The following is a 12334-nucleotide window of genomic DNA, read 5'->3' as shown; positions in this document are numbered from 1 at the left end:
TATATCGAAAAAAAAAAAAAAGACTTTCAATATATAGAAGATAAAAGGGATTAATAATAATAAGATTTATTAGTAGTTCCACAAACTGTCTCCTCCGCCGGAATAATTTTCCGGCGAGTCGGGCGACGACGGACTCATTCTGGGTGGAGAAAGCAGCATTCCCTCTGCCATATCGACCAGCAAACTCGGCAAGGAGAAAATTGCTTCTTCGTCCAAAAACTCAACCGGTCCATCATCATACAAAGGAGCAGCACTATCATTATTAGTGTTATTGTTGTCATTATCATTATTATTATTATTATTATTATTATTATTATTATTGTTTTCATTATCAATATTAGGCTGAACTGCATTATTGTTGGTTGGTGATGCAAGTTCAGCCATAATCAGCTGCGCCGCGGCGGTGGCAGCGCTGCGGATGTCAGCTGCGGAACTAGACGCTGGCATTGGATACTTCCCTACCATGGCAGGGAAGTTCAAGGGTGCTTCTGCACCCTTGAGTGCCAGTGCTGCCACGTCATAGGCTGCCGCAGCCATCTCCGGCTTCAGAAAGGTGCCGAGCCATATTCGGGTCGTCTTTCTCGGCTCTCGGATCTCGGATACCCATTTCCCTCCTCGGCACCGGATTCCGCGGTACACTGAATCCTTCTTAGAAGATGAAGACAAAGAAGAAGAAGCAGAAGCAGCCATTATAATTAAGCTCAAGGAAATGTTGACCTAATTGAATATTTGGCCTTTTCAAATAGATATAGGTTGGTGTTTGTAGGAATATGAATGAAATTTTTGTGAGACTAGTAATAAATAGGGTCAATGCAACTACATTTAATTATATAATATGAGAGTGGTAGGTAGAAAAGGATTGTGGATTTAAGAGGCAGTAACGAACTAAAGAAGATGATTATATATATGATATGAATTCAACTAGGGATATAATAATTTATGTATTGGAAGTGAAACCGTGGGGATGTCGCGGATTAACTGAGTAAAAGAGACTTTAGTTTGTTGGTATGTGAAGAATGGTGGCGCTTAGTTGGGTTCCAATGTATAATTGCTATTGAATTGAATGAAATCTTGGAGACCAAATGAATGGAGATAAGAGACTTAGTGAGAAGTAATTGTGGGAGAATGACAATGACAAACTATAACAATGACTTTCTTAGTACTCTTTTTTTTTTGTTAATTAGGAAATAAAATGCAAAAATAATATATGAAATTAAAAATTAAGCACAATATATTTATATTATTTTTACGTGCTTTATATTTTTTTTCAAGAGAGTAAATAATTGTTAATGTTAGCTAACTTTTTAATGAAAAAATTTAATTTTTTCATAGCAATATAATTAATTATTTTTGTAAATATTGAATTCAACAAAGAATTAATCACCACTATGTATTTTTTATGTTTATTTGTTTTAGTTTAATTTAATCATATTTATAACGTTTGATTATAAATATAAATTTAATTTCGTTATATTATTTATAAGATTTCATTATAAATTTAAATATAAAATAATTTTTACTATTTTATAAAAATGATTAAATTTTTAATTAGTATCCTTGCTATATATATAGTTGAATAAAAATATTAGTTTTTATGTTACTACTACATAGGCGAGGCAGATTTCTTAATTGTATACACTGGTAATTGATACGCATATTTGACGCTGGATAGCCACACTTAGCTATAATATAGATAGATACTTTTGATGTTCATAAAGTCCTCAATTTCATATTATTCTTGTTTTATAGTATACATATAAAACATCTGGATCGGATATCGTTATCCTTAATCTTGCAGTGTGATATTCATCTGACCTGAAGAATTGCTCACATTAGGAGCGGTTTGATTGATTTATAACTATCTAAAATTCTTAATAGATGGAACAGTTAAATCTTAATAAGTTTAAAAAAGAGATTTTTTTTTTCTTGTCTTGTACAACACACACAATTCTTTTTTTTTGTTTTTTTTTTTATACACACTTCTACCATTATGGATTATATTCTACTTTTTGAACTTGACACAGAATTCAAGTTTGGTGTAATTATTTAGGATTTCAATTTTATTAGATAAATAATAACCTTTGTGAACAATGAAATAATAAATTTTAGGATTGGTCAAATAAGGTAAAAAAATACTCCACTTCCAAATTACTCCCTAAACTCTAAGTATTACAATAACCATCCGCATATGTATTACAATAACTATCCAAATACCTGGTAACATTAGGATAATGATGCACGAAAACTTGTCTCTCAACAAATTCTCCTTCGATAAGTATACCGAATTGTCGTCAAGTAAAAACTCACAATAGAGTGAGGTCGAATTCCACAGGGATTGATTGGTCAAGCAACTTTAGTTGGAAGAATATGCTAGTTGAGCTAAATAGAGTGTAGTTGATGTTGCAGGAAATTAAATAGCGAGAAAGTAAATTGCAGGAAATAAAGTGCAGAATCTTAAATGGGGAATCGGGGAGATGAACATGAAAATAAATGGCAGAAAGTAAAGAGAATGGGTAAGATCAGAAATGGGGAATTTATTGGGCTCAGGAGATGTTGTATTCTCCGGATCAAATTCATTTTCATCTCTTCCTCAATCAAAGCATCTATTGATCTCCTTGGCAATCTTAAGTGATTGGATTCCAATTCCTTGGTAACCCAATCTCTCTAAACTTGAACAATTGTCCAATTCCTTGATTTAATTGCTCATAGGAAGAGATGAAGTGTGGTCACAGATTATACCACATGTATTTCCAAATCAAAGTGTTGGGAGGATTACATGTCACTGTATCCGCCCAGACCCCAATTTGGTCCAACATGAGAAAGCATTTCTAGCATGATCTCCTCATCCCTCTTCCAACGCTCAAAGGAGATCCAATTATGGAGAGTTTCTTTTCCAAGACAACTAACCAATTGAATTAAGATCGAAAGCTTTCTAGTAAATCAAGAGAAAAGAAAGAAGAAGAAGAATGAAAACTATAATTGATCCATCAAATTACAACAGAGCTCCCTAACCCAATGAAAATGGTTTAGTTGTTCATAGCTCTGGAAATGGGAAATGGCAGAAAAGAATACATGCTTAGCTAGAAAATGCAGAAAAGTAAATATACAGAGGGTAGTTCTCCAAAGTGCCCAGCTTCTCTATAGTTCACAACCACTCCTATATATACTACTCTTCTTGATCTTCTAGTGAGTTCTTCAAGTCTTGGATGTGGGCCTGAGATCTTGAGTTGAAGCAGTTATAATCTTTAGTGGGCTCAGCTTGCAGAAAAGTGTGAGTTAGGCATGGGCGTTAGTGATGTTAACGTTAAGTGAGAATGTGGATTCGAGAACGTTAGCGGCAATCACCTTTTTCACTAACGTTCCAACCTCATATAGTCCACGTTAACTTCAACGTTAGTGGCACTAACGTGATCACTAACGTTGCCTTATGATCCTTCGCAAGCGTTATTGGGAATCACCTTTTCCAATAACGTTGCCTTGTGCCCCTCTTTCCCTAACGTGACTCTTAACGTGGGCATGCCTATCTTCGAGAGCGTTAGTGACACTTACCTTTGTCACTAATGCTCTAAATGCCCCTCCTCTCCACGTTAGAGTTCACGTTAACTAGGTTAACGTGGCCACTAACGTGGTAGTGAATGCCATCTCCAACGTTAGTGACAAAGGTGAGTGTCACTAACGTTGGCATTGTCTTCCCTTCCACGTTAGAGTTCACGTTAACTAAGTTAACGTGACTCTTAATGTGGCCAATTGCCACTTTGTAGCGTTAGTGGTGTTCACGTTTACCACTAACGCTGGAGCTCCCTTTATCTCCACATTTACTACCACGTTAATGTAATTAACGTGGCAATTAACGTGGGTTTATGATGGCTTCGCAGGCATTATTGTCGACCACCTTTTTCATTAACGTTGCAAGCTCATTTCCATTCCACGTTAGTGGTCATGTTAATTAGATTAACGTGGCTACTAATGTGGTTCTTCCTTGCTTCCTTTGTCCTGAAATCAAGCAAATAAAGTGCATCAAAGCCCTAGCCCAAGTCATGAGATTATGCATAATCAATTTGTCATTCAATCCTTGCAAAATTCTCATGAAATCATGTAAAATTCACAATAGTTGCTTGAATCAAGGTGTAAGTGTATTTTCATCCAAAACTTGCCTTATTCACTAAGAAAATGCATGAAACTACCCTAAAACAGTAAAGAAAAGGTCCGTGAAACTGGCCTAGATGCCCTAGCATCACAACACCAAACTTAAAGCTTGCTTGTCCCTAAGCAAGTACTGAAATATAGGAAGAATTAATGAAAGAACAAGATAACGAAACAATTATAATAGAAGTCAAATTTTTGGTTTATAGGGTTTCATGCATAGAAACTTAGGTTCATTCCTTTACTAGGTTTCAGGCCTTTATCATGCCCTTGAACACTCGTTTGATTGCATCCCTTGAGACTTTCTAATTATTGATCCTCCTTTCTCTTTCAGGATTTATTGCATTTCTTTTTAGGCTAAGTGCTCTGTAAGAGGGCGACTCTTTATGATAAGCTTTCAACCAACACTTCCGAACCAGTTGGTTCAAGGTGCTAGGTGTTAAGACACCCCTAAGGACTTACTCCCTCAAGTCTCTTTTCCCTATACATACACACCACAGGCACATGGTTAGTTATTTTTCCTTTCCTGAGACCTTGGTGTCCAGCACCTCTTTGGGTTACTAAGTGCTCTGTGACAAAGGTTACTCTTGATAGTGGACTTTCAGCTGATAATCCCGGATTAGTTAACCCAAGTTACCAGGTGATAAGGCACCCCTAAGAGCTTATTCATCCAAGTATATCCTTTGCACATGAACACCACAGACACATGCCTCAATATTCAAACTATTGATGCCTAGCATTATTTCTTATTGTTTTTCTTTCCTTTTCAACTTTTATTGCTCTTTCTCTTTTCTTATTGGGATCTCATTATTTGGTTAGCCTCATAGGATGTGTTTCAAGCATAGGATTCAGGATAGATAGTTGCCTTCTTACCTTGTTGGTGAACCAACTTAGCTAATTGATCACCTTACCGCAAACATTCAAAATTCACTTCACAAGATAACTCCACTCTTGTTCTTTTCATAACATTTTCTTTTTGATTGGTTTAAAGGACAATCATACATATAGGCAAGATGAGAAATGCACTAGGGACATTTAGACTGGTAAACATAGACCTAAACAATGAGATTTTAAAGCCATAATTGAAGGTTCCTAAACTACTATGGAAGCATGTTCTATTTCATACATGATTTTCCTTATTTAAAGCTTTGAAAGAGATAGAATTAAAAAGGAATTCCACCACCTTTCACTTATTGGAATGCTCATGTTCTTTTGCTTCCTTATCTTCTTTATGTCCACTTGTGCTTCCTTTCATCCGATTCATTCTGGCTATTTTCCAATCTTCTAGTGCCTTCCTTACTGATTCATGACTCTTTTCGGCCCTTTCTCGTTCCACTCGTGCTAATTCATCCTTTACGTCCTCATATTTTGTGATCCCAGGATGTAATACAGGTAGTTGTCCGACTAAGTACCCAATTTTGGCTTGGGTGTTTACATGATATCCAGTTTCACTCATGTAAACCCCTTCTGAAAATGCTCTGTATTTATCGAAAAGATCTGCCTGTTCTCTTTGTTTCCTATGCATCTCATGAATGTGTGCACCTTGATGTGCTTAGATGTTGATTAGCTTTTGGATGGCTTCTTGTTGTTGATCTTGCTTTTGGTTCAGGTAATGGAAGTACTCACTCCATTGTCTTCCTTGTTCCAATTGCTGTTCCATCAATTATTTTTGCCATTCTCGTTGCTGATTCATCCATCTAGAGAGTGATTCTTCTTGGCGGTCTATTATTTCCATTTGAAGCTCCTTCTGTGCCCCTTGGTTTTCCATGCATTGCCTTGACAAGGTATCAATAGCCTTTTGTAATTGGTGCATGTCTAAGGTGGCTGGGGCTTGCTCCTATGGATGCTGTCCTTCTTCAGCTCGATGGACTGGCCTCTTTCTTAGTCTTCATTGAGGTAGGGGAGGTGCAGCAGCATGCATCCGACGAAAAGTAATTGGAAGGCCAACTTTGATCTATTTGGGATTTCAATCTTCGACACCACCCCAGCCTTATTGCATAGACGGAGAATAGTGTTGGGGTAGCCTAACCTTCCTCCAGAATCACTCTTCTCAGCCATCTTCCGAATACCTTGGGCTATGAGTTCATGAACCTTGATTTTTCCTCCCTTCATTATGCATTGCACCATTGTTGCTCTCTTAAGGTTTACCTCTGAGTTATTTCCGGTTGGGAGGATGGATCTCCTTACAATTTCAAACCACCCCTTAGCCTCAGGAAGGAGGTCTCCTCTTTTTATGAATCTGGGTTTCCCATGGGGGTCTCTGTCCCAATACGCTCCCTGTACACAGATGTCTTTCATAATCTGGTCGTGGTTGGGGTTGTTATCTATTCTTGAGTGATAGCTCTCTTCTGCAAAGGGTATGGTTCGCAACTTTAGCACTCTCATGATGCTCATTGGACTAAAATCCACCATTACCCCTCTCACGAAACTTGTATAGGATTAATCTGCCTTATCATGTCTAATCGTATTTGCATAAAACTCTCTTACTAGAGTTGTGTTCACCCTTGTAATCGGATCGGTGAGGAGCTCCCATCGACGTTTTTTCACCTTCTCTGTGATTTCGGGGCACTCAGTTTTTGTGACTTGAAAGCCTAACTCATATATGACTTCTTTATCAGCCATCCACCCAAATTGTAGTGCATGGTAAAAGGTCCTAAATTTTTTTCATCAAATGGAGGCTGCTCTATAGGTTCCTTCCCTTTTCGCCTTTTAGAGCTAGACGATGCCATGAGTGAATGTTGATATGGTCGCGGCTCACAAGACGTGGCTAGGAGGGTGTGTATGAAACTTTTGGTGGAGGATGAAATGTGTGTGTTCGAGAGAAGAAAGGGGGATGAATGAGAATAACAAGTGTGTACGGAGAGGTTGTAAAATGGGGATCATTTATATAGAAAGATGGTGGGTGTTTGAAGGGTGTAGATTGATGGTGTTGCTTATTGATGGACGGTTGGGGCTTGGCATTGGATGAGCACAAGGATCACCCCTTTTATGAGGGTCTTGGTTCGGTCTCCAAGGCTATCCAACTCCCAATGTTGCATGACAACACTTCCAAAGATACTCCCCTTGAAGACAAGTGTGTAGTCTCCCTGGTATGGTGGCCGAATCTCCCTTCTTTGATTGTCCTATCAAGTACCACCAATACCCTTCTTGATTTCCTTTACAAGACAAAAGGAATGCAAAAAGGTTAATTAAATTTTTGGTGGGAGAAATTAAAGTGTGAGATAGCTACTGTTAAAATCTTTTTCTTTTGTTTTTAAAATAACTAATGCCTTTTCATGAATGCAAATCAATCGAACCACTCAATTTCCCATGCATGCATCTTGTTTGTGATCATATGGTGCAACAAGATTCGAAAAGAATATCATATCATGAAGTGTGTTCAAGCCCTTCTTGGTGTGCCTTGAACACCAAACTTATCATGTACTATATGTTGCATGTAGGGATTATTATATTGTTTGTCGAAGTTGATTTAGAATCCATAAACTTTTCTTTATTACTACTATTAGAGATTCAAGAGAGAGGGTATAGAACATGGGTTGCCTCCCATGAAGCGCTTCTTTAGCGTCATTAGCTTGATGTTTGGCCTTTGTCAGGGTGGTTGGTAGTGCTTCAAGTCTTCCCCCCTTGCAGTGAACCTGTTTCCATTGGATTTGTTAAGAAGTTCCACATGTTCTAAGGATAAGATTTTGTTGATGGTGCACACTGGAGGCAGCTGAGATGGAATAATGGGGAGATGAGGTGGTATAGATGGGAAGTAGGTAGAGACCACTTCATCTCCTGGAGAGAAATCTTCTGTAGGGATCTTCTTATTTTTCCATCCCCTTGGGACCTTTTTTCTTGTGTCCCTTGGTGTCACTTTGCTACTTGTGGTTTTCTCTTTAAGGAAAGTTTTGTTGCTTGTCTCATATGACTCTGGTGGGTCTGATTCCTTTTGGATTACATTTGGGTATTGCTCCTTCTGATCACATTGGTTGTCACCGATGGGGATTTTCAGGTGTGGTACTTGTGCTCCCATGCTTGCCTCTTCTATCAACCCTTTATTGTGCTCTTCCTCTGACTTTTTGTTATCATGATCTGCTTCTTGTGAGGGTTTGAAAACACTGAAGGTGAGCTGTTCATCGTATATCCTCAATAATAGCTCTCCTCGCTCCACATCTATAAGTGCCCTGGCTGTGGCTAAGAATGGCCTTCCTAGAATGATGGGGTGAATGGGATTCTCATCCATTTCCAGGATAACAAAGTCTGTGGGGAGGAAGTAGTTCCCAACCTTTACTAACACATTCTCAACCACTCCTATTGCCTATTTTTGAGTTTTGTCAGCCAGTTTGATGATTAGGTCTGTGGGTGTTAGCTCATTGATTTGAAGCTTTCTCATGAGGGACAGAGGCATTAAGTTGATGCTTGCTCCCAGGTCACAGAGCCCTTTATCAATCATTGTCTCTCCTATAGCATAGGGAATGTGAAAACTCCCTGGATCCTTCTTCTTTATAGGTGGCTCTGTTTGAATGAGAGCACTGCACTCCCTGTTAATCTTTATTGTTTGTCCCCCCTTCAATGAACTCTTTTTGGCTAGTAGCTCCTTTATATACTTGATGTAGGAGGGCATTTGCTGGAGGGCCTTAATGAATGGTATATTTACATCAAGAGATGCAACACATGTTGAGGAACCTTGAATACATTCTCCCTGCTACACCATCCTTTAACCTCTGGGGAAAGGGTGCATATGGGTTCAGGATCTCCCTTTTCTTTAGCTCTTCCCTGAGTGTAGGTTGGGGTGCATAGTTTCTTTCTTCATAATTTTCCTTTGGACTATCTTGGAGGTGTTCTGTTTGTGTGTCTACTTCCTCCACACCCCTCTCATCACTTGTGGTGATCATCTTGCATTCTTCCGACTTGACCTTCCTTGTTTCTCCTCTTGGATTCTTTTCTGTGTTACTGGAAAATCCATCAGTGGGTTTGGGAAACTGTTGAGATAAATACCCTACTTGGGATTCTAGTCTCTTGATGGTTTCCCCTTGGTTTTTGATATTGGCTCGCACTTCATCCTTAAAAACCTTGTTGTCTTGGACTTCTTTACATATGTCTTCAAGTAGAGCATCAATCTTGGAAAGTCTATCCTCAGTTAGTGATGGTAGGTTGAGATTAGGTGGTTGTTCATAGGATCTATATGAGGGATGTTGGTGAGTTGCATTGTTGTTGGGATTGTGGTTGTTGCGTATCTGGTCTTGGCCTTGGTCTTGCTGATTTCCCCACCCAAAGTTAGGGTGATTTCTCCATCCCGCATTGTAAGTTTTGGAGTATGGATCATGGATTCGTCTGGGTGAGTTTCCAACATAATTGGCTTGTTCCCAGTCACCTTCTTCTCCTATATTCACTCATTCTTGAGCTGGTGATGAAGTGATGACTGCTGCAACTTGGTTTTCTTCCACCTTCTTGGTGAGATCTGCTAGCTTCTTGGTAATCATCTTATTTTGAGCCAGCAATGCATCCATGTGGTTCAGCTCTATTACTCCTCGAGTGTTGCTTCTTTCAGAAGCATAGAAGTAGTCATTCTCAGCTACCGTTTCAATGACATCCATGGCTTCTTCAATGGTTTTCTTATTGTTTAGAGAGCCCCTGATGAATGGTCTACAGCTTTCTTTGACTCATAAGAAAGACCTTCATAGAAAATGTGAAGTTGAACCCATTTATTGAACATGTCTCGTGGGCATCTTCTTGTTAAGTCCTTGAACCTCTCCCATGCCTCATAGAGAGTTTCACCATCTTGTTGCCTAAAGGTTTGCACCTCAACTCTCAGCCTGTTAATTCTTTGAGGAGGGTAGAATCTTGCCAAAAACTTGTTCACCACGTCTTCCCAATTTGTTAAGCTCTCCTTTGGAAAGGATTCAAGCCACTTAGATGCTTTGTCCCTGAGTGAAAAAGGGAACAAAAGCAGCCTATAGACATCCGGATGGACTCCATTAGACTTCACAGTGTCACATATTCTCAGGAAGGTGGTTAGATGTTGATTGGGGTCTTCTTGGGCACTTCCTCCAAATGAGCAGTTGTTCTGAATAAGGGTGATGAGCTGGGGTTTTAATTCAAAGTTGTTGGCATGTATGGTGGGCTTTTGGATGCTACTTTCACAGTTTCCTGGATTTGGATTGATGTAAGAGCCTAGAACTCTCCTCTCTTGCCCAGCATGATTTGCAGGGCCTTCTCTGGCATGTTTGTGAGCTTTTCCTTCATGGTTGTTTTCCAAGTTCTCCTCCATGTTTGTTTCAAAGTATTCTTCCTCTTCCTCAGCACCAAAAACTCTTTTCCCTCTTGCTTCCCTCCTTGATCTATGGAGGGTTATCTCAGGTTCTGAATTAAAGGTAGTTGAAGCTCTGCCTCTTCTCCCTGTTATACAACTAACAGAGTACACAGTAAGAGATAAAATGAAGTGATTATTCTTGCTAGAGTGATTGTTAGTGTGAGTGGTGTAAATTATCAAACAGTTAGTGGGTTAGTGAGCAGAATTGTAAATAACAATCAAGGAAAAAAAAGAATAACAAGGGGTGAGGGGAAGAGGAAGAACTTAAAGAAACTGAAGGTAAATGACTAGAGAAAATAAACAAACAAAAGAAAAATGCTCAATCTAGTGGACTTCCAACTTAATCATTGTTGATACAAAATCAATCCCCGGCAACAGCGCCATAAACTTGATGCACAAAAACTTGTCGCTCAACAAATTTCTCTTCGACAAGTATACCGAATTGTCGTCAAGTAAAAACTCACAATAGAGTGAGGTTGAATCCCACAGGGATTGATTGGTCAAGCAACTTTAGTTGGAAGAATATGCTAGTTGAGCTAAATAGAGTGTAGTTGATGTTGCAGGAAATTAAATAGCGAGAAAGTAAATTGCAGGAAATAAAGTGCAGAATCTTAAATGGGTAATCGGGGAGATGAACATGAAAATAAATGGCAGAAAGTAAAGAGAATGGGTAAGATCAGAAATGGGGAATTCATTGGGCTCAGCAGATGTTGTATTCTCCGGATCAAATTCATTTTCATCTCTTCCTCAATCAAAGCATCTATTGATCTCCTTGGCAATCTTAAGTGATTGGATTCCAATTCCTTGGCAACCCAGTCTCTCTAAGCTTGAACAATTGCCCAATTCCTTGATTTAATTGCTCATGGAAAGAGATGAAGTGTGGTCACTGATTATACCACATGTATTTTCAAATCAAAGTATTGGGAGGATTACATGTCACTATATCTGCCCAGACCCCAATTTGCTCCAACATGAGAAAGCATTTCTAGCATGATCTCCTCATCCCTTTTCCAAGGCTCAAAGGAGATCCAATTATGGAGAGTTTCTTTTTCAAGAAAACTAACCAATTGAATTAAGATCGAAAGCTTTCTAGTAAATCAAAAGAGAAGAAAGAAGAAGAAGAATAAAAACTATAATTGATCCATCAAATTACAACAGAGCTCCCTAACCCAATGAAAGGGGTTTAGTTGTTCATAGCTCTGGAAATGGGAAATGATAGAAAAGAATACATGCTTAGCTAGAAAATGTAGAAAAGTAAATATACAGAAGGTAGTTCTCCAAAGTGCCTAGCTTCTCTATAGTTCACAACTAGTCCTATATATACTACTCTTCTTGATCTTCTAGTGAGTTCTTCAAGTCTTGGATGTGAGCCTGAGATCTTGAGTTGAAGCAGTTACAATCTTTAGTGGGCTCAGCTTACAGAAAAGTGTGAGTTAGGCATGGGCGTTAGTGATGTTAACGTTAAGTGAGAATGTGGGTTCGAGAACGTTAGTGGCAATCACCTTTTTCACTAACGTTCCAACCTCATATAGTCCAGGTTAACTTCAATGTTAGTGGCACTAACGTGACCACTAACGTTGCCTTATGATCCTTCGCAAGCGTTATTGGGAATCACCTTTTCCAATAACGTTGCCTTGTGCCCCTCTTTTCCTACGTTAGAGTTCACGTTAGTATAACTAACGTGACTCTTAACGTGGGCATGCCTATCTTCGAGAGCGTTAGTGACACTTACCTTTGTCACTAACACTCCAAATGCCCCTCCTCCCCACGTTAGAGTTCACGTTAACTAGGTTAACGTGGCCACTAACGTGGTAGTGAATGCCATCTCCAACGTTAGTGACAAAGGTGAGTGTCACTAACGTTGGCATTGTCTTCCCTCCACGTTAGAGTTCACGT

General features: G+C 39.0%; 1 protein-coding gene and 1 non-coding gene across 2 annotated transcripts; one reads left to right on the top strand and one right to left on the bottom strand.

Annotated features, from left to right (window-relative positions):
* Window positions 1-6: 6 nt before the first annotated feature.
* Window positions 7-780, bottom strand: LOC107489031 (ethylene-responsive transcription factor ERF027-like). Its single transcript, XM_016109820.3, has one exon. It carries the CDS (start codon window positions 688-690, stop codon window positions 70-72), a length of 621 nt encoding a protein of 206 aa, XP_015965306.1. The 5' UTR covers window positions 691-780; the 3' UTR covers window positions 7-69.
* Window positions 781-9839: 9059 nt separating this feature from the next.
* Window positions 9840-9943, top strand: LOC127742690 (small nucleolar RNA R71). Its single transcript, XR_008004048.1, has one exon. It is a non-coding gene; the product is annotated as a small nucleolar RNA R71 (small nucleolar RNA).
* Window positions 9944-12334: the final 2391 nt, after the last annotated feature.

The sequence above is a fragment of the Arachis duranensis genome, chromosome 1 (genome assembly GCF_000817695.3).
Source record: "Arachis duranensis cultivar V14167 chromosome 1, aradu.V14167.gnm2.J7QH, whole genome shotgun sequence".
Classification (NCBI taxonomy): domain Eukaryota; kingdom Viridiplantae; phylum Streptophyta; class Magnoliopsida; order Fabales; family Fabaceae; genus Arachis; species Arachis duranensis.
This window is presented reverse-complemented; position numbering and strand designations above follow the sequence as displayed.